Source organism: Pongo pygmaeus, chromosome 20, assembly GCF_028885625.2.
Source record: "Pongo pygmaeus isolate AG05252 chromosome 20, NHGRI_mPonPyg2-v2.0_pri, whole genome shotgun sequence".
NCBI lineage: Eukaryota > Metazoa > Chordata > Mammalia > Primates > Hominidae > Pongo > Pongo pygmaeus.
Window position 1 is genome coordinate 20,320,030 of NC_072393.2, and position 18,787 is coordinate 20,338,816.

The following is an 18,787-nucleotide window of genomic DNA, read 5'->3' on the forward strand; positions in this document are numbered from 1 at the left end:
TTTTGAGATGGAGTTTTGTTCTTGTTGCCCAGGCTGGAGTGCAATGGCGCGATCTCGGCTCACCGCAACCTCCGCCTCCTAGGTTCAAGCGATTCTCCTGCCTCAGCCTCTCGAGTAGCTGGGATTACAGGCATGGTCCACCATGCCCGCCTAATTTTTTGTATTTTTTAGTAAAGACAGAGTTTCTCCATGTTGGTCAGGCTGGTCTCGAATTCCCGCCCTCAGATGATCTGCCCTCATCAGCAGCTTCCCAAAGTGCTGGGATTATAGGTGTGAGCCACCGTGCCTGGCAGGCAATTGTCATTTTTAATGCATGTTTTCTGCTAGTATAAAAGCTTTCTGATGCAAGAAGGCTGATGTTATAACGGTAGCTAAAAGGATACTAAGAATTTTTTTTCCTCATGGAACATTTCTGAAAAGTTTTCCAATGACAAAGATACTTATTTCACTATAAAAGTTATAAAACTGTTAAATAAGTTATTACAGATACAATAGTATTGAGCAAAGCTAACTAAATTTACTAGATTGCTTTTGTATTGCAACTGATGACAGATCCACTTAGAGTGGAAAAAATGTGTTGACCCTTATAAAAGTCATTTCAAGACCTATGCACCTAATAATAGAACGTCATGTATCATCTGCTGCTGAAGTCTGACATTACTAAATGTGGCAAGGCTCTAATGCATTATGGCAAAGCATATTTTCACAGAGTAAAGAAAACTTTTTTTTTTTGACAGTCTCACTCTGTCACCCAGGGTTCAGTTGTGTGATCTCAGCTAACTGCAACCTCCGCCTCCTGGGTTCAAGTGATTCTCATGCCTCACCCTCCTGAGTAGCTGGGATTACAGGTGTGTGCCACCACACTCTACTAATTTTTCTGTTTTTAGGCTAGGCTGGTCTCATACTCCTGGCCTCAAGTGATCCACCTGACTTGGCCTCCCAAAGTGCTGCGATTACAGGCATGAGCCACTGCATCCATCCAGAAAAGCTTTTAATAGTCTACTGACAGGGAACAGGAAAACCTTTTATAATCTAGAAAAAAAATATTGAATCTGCTTGCCATCTACACTGTAGCAAGACTTTGGGACTTTAAACTTGGGTTCATAACCTTACAACTCAAAGGGGGCCCTCTAAACTCTTGTAATCATATTGGAGATCTTAATTGGAGATCTTGAGGTAAAGCTAACCAGAGAAGTTTCTCCTCAAAAGCAGATGGCAATCTTGATGTAGATAGCTTTTTCCGCAAGATCAAAAATGAGGACATCTCTGATATCATGACACTCTTAGTTCACAGTTTCTTTTTTATGACTGTATACACAACAAAAATAAAAAAGGGATCTCTTGTGTGCTCTCATGGGGTATACTTATATATGTAAATAATTTTGCAGCCAACCTTATGTATGAACAAACTTATGTCTTGATAGGTAAAAGATGAAGGGCCAGTGTGGGTGAGAAATTTTAATGGGAAATTTGTTGCCTCATAATATCAGAAACAGTATATTGGTCCACTGCTCTTGGAGCAATATTAAGTTAAAGAGAAACTTATTCAGAATAAGTTAAAGAGCATTGCCAGGAGGCCATTACCCTTCTGAGTGGCCATGATTTGTTACATCTTTTTTTTCAATGGCTTAGAGTAAATGAGGCAATGATTAGAAATTTATCTTCCATAATAGGCTCTATAGCAGATTCTACTGTAAAGGCTATAGTTACACAATAGACTTTAAATTTTTTTTGAAAGTTGTGCTAAATAACAGAATTTATCCAGTTTACTTACTGGATAAACAGAGAAGTATCTATGCAGTTGGTAGTATTTGTAGCTGCACATGGAGAAATACATCGAGTATTACAGAGATTCAGTTGTAGGGAATTAATAACACTGTTTGGTTGAAATGAGTAGACCATTTATCTAGCTAATTATTTGATCTATTTAATCTTAGTTGGTTGGTTCCTGGGGAACTTTGTTAAAAAGCATACTTCAGGCCAGGCACGGTGGCTCACCCCCATAATCCCAGCACTTTGGGAAACTGAGGCAGGTGGATCACCTGAGGTCAGAAGTTTGAGACCAGCCTGGCCAACATGGTGAAACCCCGTCTCTACTAAAAATACAAAAATTAGCTGAGTGTGGTGATACACGCCTGTAATCCCAGCTACTTGGGAGGCTGAGGCAGGAGAATTGCTTGAACCCAGGAGGCAGAGGTTGCAGTGAGCCGAGATGGTGGCATTGCACTCCAGCCTGGGTGGCAAGAGCGAGACTTTGTCTCAAAAAAAAATAAAAATAAAAACAAAAAAAACCATACTTCAAACCCTTGATATTATTTTCCTGATAGTCAAAATAGTAGTCTCCCTACTGCACTCTATTCTCTCAAAAGTTATAACTCTTTGCATGCAGTCATCTCTAGAATGTCAAGTGGTCTCTCATTAACTGGAATGATGAAAACTTGAAGATGTATTTGACCATGAGAACACCATAACCTATGAATGACCTCATAAGAATGGAAACCAAAAATAATGGAAATTGAGAGTGACACTAAGACGCTGAGTTTTGGTGACACTGTGACCCATGTGAAAACTTAATCAACAGGGGGGAACTTTTTAAACAAAATTATTGGAGGCCATCATTCTGGACTGAGCTTGTTCACTAGGCCCAAACAGACCAAACCAAACCAAAATGCAGTCATTCATGTTAAATGTGACATAGTCAAACTGAAAATTTAAAGAAATAGGTAGATTCTAAAAGTGGCCAGGTCTTGTTTTTCTTTGGTAAACAGCAGATTTCAATACAAGGTGGTCTCCTCTACTGTAATCCTTTTAAAAAATAATAACCTGAAGTACTTGTTTTCACTTTACAAAACCCACAGTTCTCCTATTTTACAGTGGAATTTAAGACTAAATAAGTACATTTTTGATGGTGACAAAGTAATATCAATGTCTAAAGTTTTGGTTTATTTCTCAAAATTGAGAAGATAACCAAAAGGGAGATATTGTTAAATTAATTATAGCCTAAATTTGACCCTTTTATGTTTAATTTTGGTCAATAGGTTTTTCTGTACATAGTAAACTAAAACCTAGCTGAATATGTAAATAGATTGTAAACTATTCTTGTACCAACCACTGTGTTTTTGCCAATAAAAGAACATCAACTGTTCAAACCATATTCAAATAAGGCAAATCCCAAGCTGTAATAAATCTGGCTGTTTCTGTACCTCACTTCCATTTTCTGTATGTCACTTTGCTTTTTCTGTACATAAATCTTTTTTACCGTGTGGCTGTGCTGGAGCCTCTCTGAGCCTACTCCAGACCCACGGGCTGCTTAATTTGCAAATTATTCTTTGCTCAATTAAACTATGTTAAACTTAATTTCTCTGAAGTTTTTTTTTTAAAGTTTTCAAATGTTTTGTATGATAAAAAATAAGTGATGTGTTGTTGGGCTTTCATTATCTAAAATAAGTTATGGTTCCCAAATTATTCTATATCAGCTATGTCAGCTACTTTTTCCAAGTTATTCCATGTTCTTTCAAAATGCTTTTGCAATTTCTTTTTTGTTTTTTTGTTTTGTTTTGTTTGAGATAGAATCTCACTCTATCACCCAGGCTGGAGTGCAGTGGTGTAATCAATCATGGCTTAATGCAGCCTCCACTTTCCAGTCTTAAACAATCCTCCTATCCTAGACGCTTGAGTATCATCATGCCTGGTTAATTTTTTAAATTTCTTTTATTGAGACAGGATCTTACTATGTTACCCAGGCTGCACTTGTACTCCTGAGCTTGTGATTCTCCCATCTCAGCCTCCCAAAGTGTTAGGATTACAGATGTGAACCGCCATGTGCTTCAGTAATTTCTTGAGATTATTCCCAACAATAAACAGTACTGTATGGGCACAAATCTAAAAGCAATCTGGCTTCTATTTTTGAAGGGTCACTCTCCAGGATTTTAAGAGTCTAGGGCAGCTACCTGAGTAGTGTGATCCATGGAGGTACATAGGCTTTGGAGTCAGACAGATTTGATCCAGAGTCCCAGCCCAGCCACTTAGTAGCTGTGGGTGTTTGGACAATTTCTTGATGTGGAAGAGTTCTATAGACCACACATGCAGAAAAAGCAGAATCAGCTGGGTGCGATGGCTCACGCCTGTGATTCCTGCTCTTTGGGAGGCCAAGGAGGGCGGATCATGAGGTTAGGAGATCGAGACCATCCTGGCCAACATGGTGAAACCCTGTCTCTACTAAAAATACAAAAATTAGCTGGGTGTGGTGGCACGGGCCTGTAATCCCAGCTACTCAGGAGGCTGAGGCACAAGAATCACTTGAACCCAGGAGGTGGAGGTTGCAGTGAGCCAAAATGGCGCTGTCTCAAAACAAACAAACAAACAGCAGAATGATACTGATTGCAAATATGGTAGCAATTTTTCATCCCTCCTGTATTCATGTCCATTGTCAGGTGCTTTTACAGCCATTCCCATCAAGATTCAGAATCTATTTTCCAAACACTTGATCTGGCTGGCCTTATTTGCTCAGGGCAGTAGAAACCTGGGAACATGACAGTGTGTTAGTTTGGGGCCTAGGCTCAAACAGTTTTGACTACTTCTGTTTTTCTTTTCGCTCTCTGTTTTTTTCTTTTTTTGAGAAGGAGTCTTTCTCTGTCACCCAGGCTGGAGTGCAGTGGTGTGATCTTGGCTCACTGCAACCTCCACCTCCCAGGTTCAAGCAATTCTCCTGATTCAGCCTCCCAAGTAGCTGAGACTACAGGTGTGTATCACCACACTGGACTAATTTTTGTATTTTTAGTAGAGACAGGGTTTCACCATGTTGGCCAGGCTGGTCTTGAATTCCTGACCTAAGGTGGTCGCCCGCCTTGGCCTACTAAAATTCTGGGATTACAGGTGTGAGCCACCATGCCTGTCCTGCTTCTGTTTTTCTTTCAGAATGCTGCCATCTTCATGAAACAAGCCCATATTAGCCAGCTGGAGGATAAGATACCACGGGGAGGAGAAGCAAGGTGCCTCTGTTGACAGCCCCAGAAGCAGAAGCTCACCCCTAGAAGCACAGCTGCCTTCCTAATCAATGAGCAGCTCATGACACATGTCTGAGGGAGCTCAACTGAGACCAGAAGAATGGCCCCACTGAGTCCAGCCTAAATGGCTGAGCAGCTCAATTATGAGCTAATCAGTTTTGGATGGTTTGTTATGCTGCATAGCTAACTAATATGTGCACCCAGTGCAGATAAAATTCTAAGATTTAATGCCAGGTTGATTATTAGTTACCTTCTAATGGTGGGCACCATAAAAGTACTGATATTTTTCCCCATTTAAAGTTAGATGTCTTGTAAGATAATGTTGAGAAATGCAGAAATATGGCTGGGTGTGGTAGCTCCTGCCTGTAATCCCAGCACTTTGGGAGGCTGAGGCAGGCGGATCACCTGAGTTCAGGAGTTCAAGACCAGCCTGACCAACATGGAGAAACCTCATCTCTACTAAAAATACAAAAAATTAGCTGGGTGTGGTGGTGCATACATGTAATCCCAGCTACTCCTCGGGAGGCTGAGGTAGGCTCAGCCCGGGAGGCAGAGGTTGCTGTGAGCTGAGATCATGCCATAGCACTCCAGCTTGGGCAACAAGAGCAAAACTGCATCTCAAAAAATAAAGAAAGAAAGAAAAGAAATGCAGAAATACATGTGGACATGTGGCATGTATGCATGTGATTGGTGCTTATATTTACACAGTTTCCCACACGAGGAGAAAACAGATAACCACAGCCAACTATTAGAATCAAGGCCAAATAGCAAAATAAGCTTGCCTTTAATCTATTTTCTTTCTATGTAAACATTAAAGGTCCAGACTATGAACAGATCTGAAGACAAAGAGTTTTCTTCTCCTATGGCCCCATCATCCCTTGTTCATTGTCTGTTCTCTCAAAGAAAGGTGGGCAACAGGTGGTAAGCAGTGGTTTACCTGTGGTTATTTCATTCCTGCTGCCCTCAGGTGTAGTGTTGATTGAGGTCTTTGGTTCACTCTTTATTTTTATTTTTTAGTCAGGTCGTTTGTTTTACTGGTGTGGAGTTTGAAAATTATTTTTATATTTTGGATAGCAATCCTTACCAGATATACCTTTTGCAAATATTTTCTTCCATACTGTTTTCATTCTTCTTCTCATTCTCTTTATAGTGTCTTTCACAGAGCAAAAATGCTTAATTTTGGTAAATTTGATATCAATTTTTTACTTTCAGAAAATAAACTTTTGGTATCTTATCTAAATTATAATTGCTAAATCCAGGATCATCTAGATTTTCTGCTAATTACATTCTAGGAATTTTAGAGTTTTGTATTTTAAATTTAGGTCTGTGGCCCACTTGTGTTAAGTTTTGTGAGGATGTAATGTTTGTGATTCATGCTTTTGTATGTGGATGTCCAATTGTTTTAGCATCATTTGTTGAAAGGATTCTCTTGGATGCATTGTATTGTCTTTAGTCTTTTATCAAAGATTCATTCAGTATATTAATATGGGCTTACCTCTGGGCTCTGCATTCATTCCCTCAACTGATTTGTCTACCCTTTTACCAATATCACACTCTCTTGATTACCGTAGCTTTATATTTAATCTTGAAGCTGAGTAGTGTCTCAATCATCCAATTTTATTATTCTCCTACAATATGGTGTTGGCTATTCTAGGTCTTTTGCCTCTACATATAAACTTATTCTAGGGTTTTGCTTCTACATATAAACTTTAGAATCAGTTTGTCAATAGACCCAAAAGAAGTTCATGGAATTTTTGTTTAAGGTTGTAGTGCATCATATAACAAGCTAGGATGGACTGACATCTTGACAATATGGAGTATTTGCATTTATGATCATGTTGTATCTTTCGCCTACTTGCTTCTTCTGATTTCTTTCATTAGATAAAAGTATTTCTTTTCTTTTTTTTTGAGACAGAGCCTTGTGCTGTCCCCCAGGCTGAAATGCAGTGATGTGGTTTTGGCTCACTGCAACCTCCACCTCCTGGGTTCAAGTGATCATTCTGCCTCAGCCTCCCAAGTAGCTGGGACTACAGGCATGTGCCACCATGCCGGGCTAATTTTTGCATTTTTAGTAGAGATGGTGTTTCACCATGTTGGCTGGTCTTGAACTCCTGACCTCAAGTGATCCTCCCCGCTCGGCCTCCCAAAGTTCTGGGATTACAGACATGAGCCGCCAGGCCCAGCCAGATAAAAGTATTTCTTAGACTACAGAGAAATACTTCTACATTGAACAATGGAAAATAATGAATGCAATATTTTACACATAACAAGTCATCTGTGCACACCAGATGTTTAATCACAAACAGGAGGGTCAGAGAAATATACAAACACCCAAGAAATACTGTGAAACTCAAAAACCAGCAACTGTGTCTGAGGTATCTGCCTTTTGTTATAGCAAGGTGCCTGTCACTCCTACCAAGAACTTCCAGATTGTGTGAAGGATTCTGGCACTTCTGGCCTTCTTTAGCCCTTGCTCTCATTTGACTTTTTGGTCTGTGCCTCTCGATGTTAGCCAGAAAATTCTTCTTCATTACTGTCTTGGAAACCAATTTCTAACAAATAAAAAATTTCAGGTTGGGCATGGTAACCCATGCCTGTAATCCCAGCACTTTGGGAGGCTGAGGTGGGCAGATCACTTGAGGTCAAGAGTTCAAGAACAGCCTGGCCAACATGGTGAAACCCTATCTCTACTAAAATTACATGGCACGGTGGGCATGGTGGTGCATATCTGTAGTCCCAGCTACTTGGGAGGCTGAGGCAGGAGAATCGCTTGAACTCAGGAGGCGGAGGTTGCAGTGAGCCAGAGATTGCACCACTGCACTCCAGCCTGGTTGACAGAGTGAGACTCTGTCTCAAAAAACAAACAAACAAATAATTCTAGTATAGGCATAAAACATCTTTTCATTTACATTGTAGCACATCCTCTTAAGATTAGTTTCATTTCTTATAACAAAGAATCTTTATTTGTTTCAATTTTTTTTGTAAACAAGATCTCACTTTGTCACCTAGGCTGTAGTGCAGTGCTGTGATTATAGCTCACTGTAGCCTGGAACTCCTGAACTCAGGTGATCCTCCTGCCTTGGCCTCCTGAGTAAGTGGGACTACAGTTGTGTGTCAACATGCCCTATTATTATTATTATTATTTTTATAGAGACAAGGTCTCCCTATGTTGCCCAGTCTAATCTCAAACTCCTGGCCTGAAGTGATACTCCTGTCATGGCCTCCTGAAGTTCTGGGATTATTGGCGTGAGCCACCATGTCCTGCCAAATTTCTCCAAAAACATTTTTCAAAAAAAAAAGTGTGCTGTCTTCTGTTGGTTTCATATTAGAATATAGGTTTTATAGAGTATAACCTATATAGAGTATAGGTTATATAGAGTATAGGTTATATAGAGTATACAGGTTATATAGAATATAGGTTATATAGAGTATCCTACTTTGAAGCAGACCCATTCCAGAGTTTACACAAAGTTGTCCTTTCTGAACTGCTTTAAGACAATTACCTCATGTGGGACAAGGGCATGGGGGAGTCCCACAGAAAATTTACCAAATGAAAATAATTACTGAAACAATATGTGCCTATTCCCAAACAGAGCAAGAGTGTCTGTTGTAGATGGTCAACCTTTGCAGACAGTAGTAACATCTACATTCACCAAGAGACATACTGTGCACTCTGAGAACAGGTTACAATGTGTATTGAGTCAGGAGAGACTCATCCATCAGACCATAGCCAAAGACAATCAAATATTAAACCTCTTCCCTGCACATGTGGAAACATTAAATGTGCAAAAATAAAGCATTGGGAGACAAGGTCCTCACTGCATATATGTGGGCTTTAGTCTCCAGGGAGACACATTGAGCTCACATCTCCTATTTCACTACTGCTGCATCTGTCATACACTACATTTCATATATATTTCATACTATTTTTGAATTTTATATTCCCTTGGGTCTTTCAATCTGTTCATAAATTAAAACTACACTGTTTTACTTTTAAATTCCTTATAACACATGACAGAATATGTCACTTCACTTTTTATGCCTTTTATGAATATCTTTATTCATTTATTCTTCTTTGAAGTAAAAGTTCTATTTTCAGAACACAATAAAATGGTGTCTCTGTTGGATTTAAACTCAATTTTTAAACTGATTAAAAGATCATGGCCAGGCATGGTGGCTAATGCCTGCAATCCCAGCACTTTGGGAGGCCAAGGTAGGGGATCAGGAGGTCAGGAGATTGAGACCATCCTGGCTAACATGGTGAAACCCCGTCTCTACTAAAAATACAAAGAATTAGCCGGGTGCGGTGGCGGGCACCTGTAGTCCCAGCTACTCGGGAGGCTGAAGCAAGAGAATGGCGTGATCCCGGGAGGTGGAGCTTGCAGTGAGCTGAGATCTCGCCACTGCACTCCAGCCTGGGCGACAGAGCCAGACTCCATCTCAAAAATTAAAAAAAAAAAAAAAAAAGAAAGAAAGAAAAAAAAAAGTCATTGACCCAATATTGTTGAATCTTCCTTCCCAAACGTGTATTGCCACTATTTTCATTTTTACAAATCTGTTATTCATGTTTTTCAGAAATATTTTATGCTAAATCCTTACTAATTTTTTAAAAATATAAATTTCTAGGCTGGGCACGGTGGCTCATGCCTGTAATCCCAGCACTTTGGGAGGCTGAGGCAGGCAGATCATGAGGTCAGGAGTTCGAAACCAGCCTGGTCAATATGGTGAAACCCCGTCTCTACTAAAAATACAAAAATTAGCTGAGCATGATGGCGTGCGCCTGTAGTCCCAGCTACTTGGGAGGCTGAGGCAGAAGAATTGCTTGAACCTGGGAGGTGGAGGTTGTAGCCGAGATCACGCTGCTGTACTCCCACCTAGGCAACAGAATGAGACTCCGTCTCAAAAAAATAGATAGATAGATAGATAGATAGATAGATAGATAGATAGATATAATTTTCTGTAGAATTCTGGTAATGTCTTTTTTTTATATCTATGAACATGAAAACATGACATTCTTATTGGTTTCAATTATTTGACTAATTTGTTGGTGGATTTCCAAATGCTAAATCTCACCTGCATTTCTGGCATAAAGTACACTGGAATATAGGCCGGGCGTGGTGGCTCATGCCTGTAATCCCAGCACTTTGAGAGGCCAAGGTGGGCGGATCACAAGGTCAGGAGGTTGAGACCATATGGGCCAACATGGTGAAACCTCATCTCTACTAAAATACAAAAAATTAGCCGGGGGGGTGGTGTGCACCTGTAATCCCAGCTATGCAGGAGGCTGAGGCAGGGGAATTGCTTGAACCTGGGAGGTGGAGGTTGCAGTGAGCTGAGATTGTGCCACTGCACTCTAGCCTGGGAGACAGAGTGAGAACTATATATTTCTAAATATTCAGTTTGGTCATATTAATTATATTGACATTGTTATACAACATATCACTAGAATGTTTTTATCTTGCAAAGCTAAATCTCAATACACATTAAACAGCTACCAATTCTTCCCATTTTGTAGCACTCTTCAAACACCACTCTGTGTTGGGTTTTTTTTGTTTTTTTTCTTTTTTGAGACAGAATTTCGCTCTTGTTGCCCAGGCTGAAGTGCAATGGAGTGATCTCGGTTTACTGCAACCTCTGCCTCCCGGGTAGCTGGGATTACAGGCATGTGTCACCACAGCCAGCTAATTTTGTATTTTTAGTTGAGAAGGGGTTTCGACATGTTGGCCAGGCTGGCTTCAAACTCCTGACCTCAGGTGATCAGCCCACCTCGACCTCCTAAAGTGTTGGGATTACAGGCGTGAGCCACTGCACACGGCCTCTTGTTTTCTCTTTTTAAGAGTATAACTACTTTATCTCATATAATCTCTGTCTTTCTGTGGCTGGCTCATTTTATTTTGCATAATGTCATCAATATTTATCTTAATAGTTGTTAGAATATCTTCTAATTTTTGAAAACTGAATGAGATTCCACTGTTTTATATCTACTGAATGATTTGGTGACAGAAATTTGCTTTGTTTTTACCTACTGGCTTTCACTAACAATGCTACAGTAATTATGTGAAAGTTAATATATGTGCTGCATTCTGTTTTATTAGTCTACTTTTTCACCTTCATACTTATACCAAATTGTTTTAATTCTGTAGCTGTTTGATGTGTTTTGAAATCAGAAATTGTAATGCCTCCAACATTGTTCCTTTTTTTTTAAAGATTTTTGGGTACTTTATTGTCTCTTTTGGATTTGCTGTTTTTATTCAAAAATGCAATGAGAAATTTGAAAAACATTGCATTAAATCTGTAGATTAAATTGAACAGTATAGACATCTTCACAATATTAATAATTTCTTTTTCAATTGGTTGTTTTTGAGATGGAGTTAAATTCACCCACCTCGGCCTCCCAAAGTGCTAGGATTACAGGCATGAGCAACTGCATCCAGCCTAGTTATTTCAACAAGTGCATGCTCAAGAGTGTGTTGTATAATTTCTATATATTTGTAAATTTGTCAATTATTTATATTATTGTTTTATTCTCTAATTCCATTTTTGTCATAGAAAGTAACCTATAAAATTTCAGTTTTATAAAATGTGTTAAGACTTTGTTTTTGACCTAACAGGTGGTCTATAAAGAGGAATATTGTATGAGCTGTTGAGAAGGCTGTGTATCCTGATGTTGTTGAGGAGTGTTCTCTGTACCTTCATTAGAAATTATTGTTTTTTACTGTCTTCTCGTCCTCTGTTCCCTTACTAATATTCTGTCTTGTTTTATTATTATTACAGAAAGTGGGATATGGAAATATCCTACTATAATTATATTGCTCTATCTGGTTTATTCAGTTTTGTTAGTATTTGCTTTATACATTTGAAACCCTAATTTGAAACACACACACATACACAAAAATACACACGTTGTATAAACAAATTTGTCATAGGTTCCCAGTGGATTAATCTATATATCATTTAATGTTCTTCTTTGTCTTTTTGAAATTTTGACTTAAAGTATATTTTATAAAATATAACAGTTTTTGACTTAAGATGTAGCTTGTGTAATACTATTTTGACCTCTTCTGCTCTGATTTTGTTAATATTTAAATGAAATTTCTACTTCATCTTGCCACTTTCAGTCTTTTTTTGTCATCTAAACTATTGTAGAAAGGCAAGTTGAATCTTGATTTAAAAATTTTTTAAAAATCTTTTTATTGAAAGTATGTCTCTTGACTGGAAAGATAATTATATATATTTAAATAGTTTTCTGAAAGAGAACAAGTTACTTTATTATAAAGAACAAGTTATTTTATTAATTGTTTTATTTGATTCTTGAACCTTTGTCTTTCATTTTCTCTTTCGTTTTTGTGATTTTTGCATTGATATGCTTTTAGTTTTTTTCTTATTTTCTTTTGTATATCTATACAGATATTTTCTTAGTGGTACCATGGGGGATTACATGAAACCTCTAAAAGTTCCAACAATATATTTTAATGTGGTAAAAAACTAACTTCAGTTGCATACAAAAATTCTTCATCATTACATCTGCCTTCAACTTTGTTATTGATTTTGCTAATTATATTTTTATGTTGTATATGCATTAACAGATGTTTATGATAATTTCTATACTTTTATCTTTTAAATTTTGGAGAATAATATGTTTTCTGTACCATTATGATAATGTTAAGTGAGAAATTCCAATTTTGTGTATGTGCATATCTTTTCCAGAAAGTTATGTGTTTTCATCTGATTATGTGTTCTTTTCTTGCATCATGTTATTTTCAGTGGAAGGAACTCCTTTCAGCATCTTTGATAAGTAGGGCATATGCAGTGCCAATATACTTTCTCAGGATATGGTTATTTTGGAAGGGCTTTTTATTTGTTAGTACAATTTTGCTGATGGTATTATTCCCAGTTGACAGCTTTTTTTTTTTATTATAGCTTTAACAGTATCACACAGTTTCCTTCTGATCTGCAAAAATTTTTTAAATAAATTCACTGGTTATCTCTTGAGACTATGCTTATAAATGAAACATTATTTTTATCTTGCAGCACACAAAATTCTCTTCTTATATGTGATTTTTGAAGTTTTGCTTATATGTGTGTTTGTTATAAAAATCTTTGTGTGTATATAAGTCTGTTTGTTTAGCTTTTTCATGTTTACATCATATTTTCTTTTAAGAAAGTTTTCAGCAATTTTTTTATTTTTTATATCCACAATTTTCATTTTTTGGTATTTTAATATTTCTTTTTGTTATCCTCATTTTTCTGATCTTCAGTAGTTTTCTGTGTTTCTATTTTTTTCTGATACAGTGTCCTTTTCTGTCGCCGAGGCTGGAGTGCAGTGGAGCAATTTCACTGCAACCTCTGCCTCCTGGGTTTAAGTGATTCTCCTGCCTCAGCCTCCCGAGTAGCTGGGATTACAGGTGCCTGCCACCACACCCGGCTAATTTTTTGTATTTTTAGTAGAGATGGGGTTTCACAATGTTGACCAGGCTGATCTTGAACTCCTGACCTTTAATGATCCACCCAGCTCAGCCTCCTAAAATGCTGGGATTACAGGCATGAGCCACCGCGCCCGGCCCTTTTTATTTTATTTTATTTTATTTATTTATTTTTGAGATGGAGTGTCTTGTTCTGTCCCCAGGCTGGAGTGCAGTGGCGCGATCTTGGCTCACTGCAATCTCCATCTCCCGGGTTCAAGCGATTCTCCTGGCTCAGCCTCCCAAGTAGTTGGGATTACAGTCATGCACTGTCAAGCCTAGCTAATTTTTGTATTTTTAGTAGAGAAGGGGTTTCACCATGTTGGCCAGGATGGTCTCGATCACCATCCTGGATGGTGGATCTGACCTTGTGATCCACCCACCTTGGCCTCCCAAAGTGCTGGGATTACAGGCATGAGCCACTGCATCTAGCCTTTTTTATTTTATTTTTGAGACAGTCTTGCTCTGTTGCCCAGCCTGGAGTTCAGTGGTACAATCTCCACTCACTGCAAACTTCCCCTCCTGAGTTCGAGCAGTTCTCCTGTTTCAGCCTCCCAAGTAGCTGGGATTACAGGCAAATGCCACCACACCCAGCTAATTTTTGTAATTTTAGTAAATACAGGGTTTCACCGTGTTGGCCAGGCTGGCCTCGAACTGCTGACCTCATGTGATTTTCCCACCTTGACCTCCCAGTGTGTTGGGATTACAGGAATGAGCCACCAAGCCTGGACTGTTCAATTTATTTGGAATTTTTTTATATTACTTTGTGTACTTTTTATGGTTGCTTTTGAAAATTTTATAATTTTTTTATGGGGCAATGTTCTAATATTTGGTATACATTATAATCTTTGATTGAGATTTAGACATTAACAAAAAGCTACCTGTTACAATCTTCAAAATATAGCTTTGTCCTGGTGTAGTCTGAAATCAATTGTCTTGGCTAGAGATTCTGGGAATTTCTCAAACATGTTTTTAGGATGTGTAAAATTTTGTGTCTATTGTTTAGTTAAATCAGCTTGTTCATATTTCTTCTTAATAATCGGTAATCACTAACTACACCCATTCCCTGTTTGGGGTACTGCAGTTTCTCTCCTTCTCTAACATTTATCTTTAGACTCAGCAAACTCAAACTGTCATTCCAACGTATGTCACCATTTCTTTCAGCATTTTATGTCATGGGAGACATTAACCAGTGTCTAAAAAAGCCCCTAGAAGCCAGAGATAAAGATATTTGTGCCAATATTTTTCTTGTTTTTTAAAAAGGAAACCAGGAGTTGGCAATTTACATTTTTGTGTGTATGTGTGAGACAGAGTCTCATTCTGTTACCTAGTCTCAAGTGCAGTGGCATAATCTTGGCTCACTACAATCTCTGCCTCCACAGTTCAAGCAATTCTCCTGCCTCAGCCTCCCAAGTAGCTAGAATTATGGGTACCTGTTACCATGCCTGGCTAATTTTTTGTATTTTAATTTTAATTTATTTTATTTTATTTTGAGACAGAGTTTTGCTCTTGTTGCCCAGGCTGGAGTGCAATGGCACGATCTTGGCTCACTGCAACCTCCGCCTCCCAGGTTCAAGCAATTGTCCTGCCTCAGCCTCCCGAGTAGCTGGGATTACAGGCATGTACCACCACGCCCGGCTTATTTTGTATTTTTAGTAGAGATGGGGTTTCTCCATGTTGAGGCTGGTCTCGAACTCCTGACCTCAGGTGATCTGCCCACCTTGGGCTCCCAAAGTGCTGGGATTACAGGCGTGAGCCACCGCCCCTGGCCATTTTTTTGTATTTTTAGTAGAGATGGGGTTTCACCATGTTGGTCAGGCTGGTCTCAAACTCCTGACCCCAGATGATCTTTCCGCCTTGCCCTCCTAAAGTGGTGGGATTACAGGCATGAGCCATCATGCCTGGTGAGCAATTTACTTTTTTTTTTTTTTTTTTTTTTTGAGATGGAGTCTTGCTCTGTCATCCAGGCTGGAGTGCAGTGGTGCAATTTTGGCTTATTGTAAGCTCTGCCTCCCAGGTTAAAGCAATTCTCATGCCTCAGCCTCCTGAGTAGCTGGGATTACAGGTGCTCGTGACCACACCTGGCTAATTTTTCGTATTTTTAGTAGGGATTGGGTTTCACCATCTTGGCCAGGCTGGTCTTGAACTCCTGACCTCAAGTGATCCACCCACATCAGCCTCCCAAAGTGCTGAGATTACAGATGTGAGCCACTGTGTCCAGCCAGCAATTTACTTTTAAAGGCACAATGCTATACTAGAGAGCAGGAAGAGCTGTGTTGGGTGTAAGTAACAGACTTTTCTTTTTCTTCTATTTGATTCTTTACACTGTGCTCACCTGGGGCCCTTCACACATTTATTTATAAATGTTTTAATGTATTTTGGTCAGTATGTTTTTGTTACATTTCTATGTCCAGGAACAAATTACAGCTTGTAGCATTTTGCTATGTCATCTTGCTTAGGTAGTTTGTATAATTTTATAGGTTAGATTTGTAACATATATTTATCTGAGTCTAGCAATTGAAGTTATATGTTTTTATTGTTTCTTTCAGTTATGTTATCATTTTGCCCAAGACCTTTGGCCAGAGCAGAGCATAAAAGATTCCTTTCAAAAAGTGATACTGAGAAGATATGAAAAATGTGGACATGACAATTTACAGTTAAAAAAAGTCTGTGAAAGTGTGGATGAGTGTAAGGTGCACAGAGGAGGTTATAATAGACTTAACCAGTGTTTGACAACTACCCAGAGAAAAATATTTCAATGTGATAAATATGGGAAAGTGTTTCATAAATTTTCAAATTCAAACAGACGTAAGAGAAGACATACTGAAAAAAATCTTTGAAATATATAGAATGTGCAAAGCTTTTAACCAGTCCTCAACCCTTACTACACATAAGAAAATTCATACTGGAGGGACACCCCACAAATGTGAAGAATGTGGCAAAGCTTTCAAGTGGTCCTCGTGCCTTTCTAGACATAAGGTAATTCATACTAGAAAGAAACCCTACAGATGTGAAGAATGTGACAAAGCTTTCAAGTGGTCCTCATGCCTTACTAGACATAAGATAATTCATACTGGAGAGAAACCCTACAAATGTGAAGAATGTGGCAAAGCCTTTAAGTACCCCTATGCCGTTACTACACATAAGATAATTCATACTGGAGAGAAACCCTACAGATGCAGAGAATGTGACAAAGCTTTTAACCATCCCGCAACCCTTTGTTCACATACGAAAATTCATACTGGAGAGAAACCATACAAGTGTGATAAATGTGGAAAAGCTTTTATTTCATCCTCAACCCTTACTAAACATGAGATGATTCATTTGGGAGAGAAACCCTACAAATGTAAGGAATGTGGCAAAGCCTTCAACCATTCCTCACACCTTAATATACATAAGATAATTCATACTGGAGAGAAACCCTACAAATGTGATGAATGTGGCAAAATCTTTACATTGTCCTCAAGCCTCTATAAACATAGGAGAACTCATACTGGAGAGAAACCTTACAAATGTGAAGAATGTGGCAAAGCCTTTACTGCATCCTCAACTCTACCTGAACATAAGACTATTCATACTGGAGAGAAACCTTACAAATGTAAAGAATGTGACAAAGCTTTTAATTGGTCCTCAGACCTTAATAAACATAAGAGAATTCATATTGAACAGAAACCAAGAATGTGACAAAGCTTTTAAAGAAAGTTCTCAAACCTTATTACTCATAATTCATACTGGATAGAAACCCTGCAAGTGTGAAGAATGTGACAAAGCCTATTCTCAGTTTTTTTTTTGTTTTTTTTTTTTTTGAGATGGAGTCTTGCTCTGTTGCCCAGGCTGGAGTGCAGTGGTGTGATCTCAGCTCACTGCAAGCTCCGCCTACCAGGTTCACGCCATTCTCCTGCCTCAGCCTCCCAAGTAGCTGTGACTACAGGCGCCTGCCACCATGCCTGGCTAATTTTTTGTATTTTTAGTAGAGATGGGGTTTCACTGTGTTAGCCAGGATGGTCTCGATCTCCTGATCTCATGATCCACCTGCCTCGGCCTCCCAAAGTGCTGGGATTACAGGTGTGAGCCACTGCGCCTGGCATCAGTTTTTTTTTTTTTTTTTTTTGAGATGCAGTTTCACTTTTGTCACCCAGGCTGGAGTGTGATGCCATGATCTTGGCTCACTTCAATCTTCACTTCCTGGGTTCAAGCCATTCTCCTCCCTCAGCCTCCCAAGTAGCTGGGATTACAGGTGCCCATCACCATGCCCAGCTAATTTTTGTATTTTTAGTAGAGATGGGGTTTCATCATGTTTGCCAGGCTGGTCTCAAACTCCTGACCTCAGGTGATCCACTTGTCTTGGCCTCCTAAAGTGCTGGGATTACAGGCATGAGCCACCACACCCAGCCACAAGTTCTCAATTCTTAAGAGACATGGCAATAATTCATGCTGAAGAGGAACTCTACAAACCTGAAAAATGTGACAGTGCTTTTACCAACACCTCCAACTTTTCTACACATAAAAAAGATTATACTAGTGTGAAACCATAGAAATGTATAAAATGCGACAAAGCCTTTATGTAGTTGCCACACTTGATTGTAGGTAAGATAATTCATACTGCCAAAACTCCTACAAGTGTGAAGAATGTGACAAAACTTTTAATCAATACTTATACCTTATTTCACAGGAAAGCTATTATCTTTGAGAAAAATTGTACAAATATAAAGAATATGGAAAAGCCCATCACATCTTGCTCAACAGAAGAAGGTTCATAGTTCATAAAAGCATTAAAAGTGCAATTACTGTCAAAAAAATCTTTCAGAAAACATAAGTGAAGAAGAGTATTTATTCTGAAGATAAGCATTACAAATATAAAGGGGGTTGTAGTACCTTTACTTGTATCACAGATCTTATTGCACACATTTTGTATTAGAGGAAAACCATAAAGCAGTTGCTAAAGCTTTGTTCAACATCTGGAAATGTATGTTGAAGAAAAGTCCTGCAAATGTAATGAATTTGGAAACACTTTTTTTTCAAAAACTACAGCTTAGGAAACACCAGAGAGTTTATACTAAAATATATTTTTGCAGATGCAGTAAATATAAAAAAAATTTAATTCAAATTTGATTCTATGTAAATATCAGAGAATTTATGGTAGAATAACTAAGGTACTGACACTTCAGATGTTACACTAAATCAGAGTGCTGAGTCTAAAAACTAATCCACAACTAAAGTTGTTAGATAAATTATTTGTGGCCGGTTGCAGTGGCTCACGCCTGTAATCCCAGCACTTTGGGAGGTGGAAGCGGGTGGATCACCTGAGGTCGGGAGGTG

General features: G+C 38.6%; 2 protein-coding genes across 2 annotated transcripts in view; one reads left to right on the top strand and one right to left on the bottom strand.

Annotated features, from left to right (window-relative positions):
* The window catches only part of LOC129020575 (zinc finger protein 506), a 112,887-nt gene that overhangs the window by 83,059 nt on the left and 11,041 nt on the right, over positions 1-18,787 (bottom strand). The gene's annotated exons all lie outside the window — the stretch shown is intronic.
* Positions 630-17,155, top strand: LOC129020275 (zinc finger protein 486-like). Its single transcript, XM_054464402.2, is given in 3 exon segments — positions 630-710; positions 16,018-16,301; positions 16,303-17,155. Coding segments are annotated over 3 exon segments (1,215 nt in total). The 3' UTR covers positions 17,153-17,155.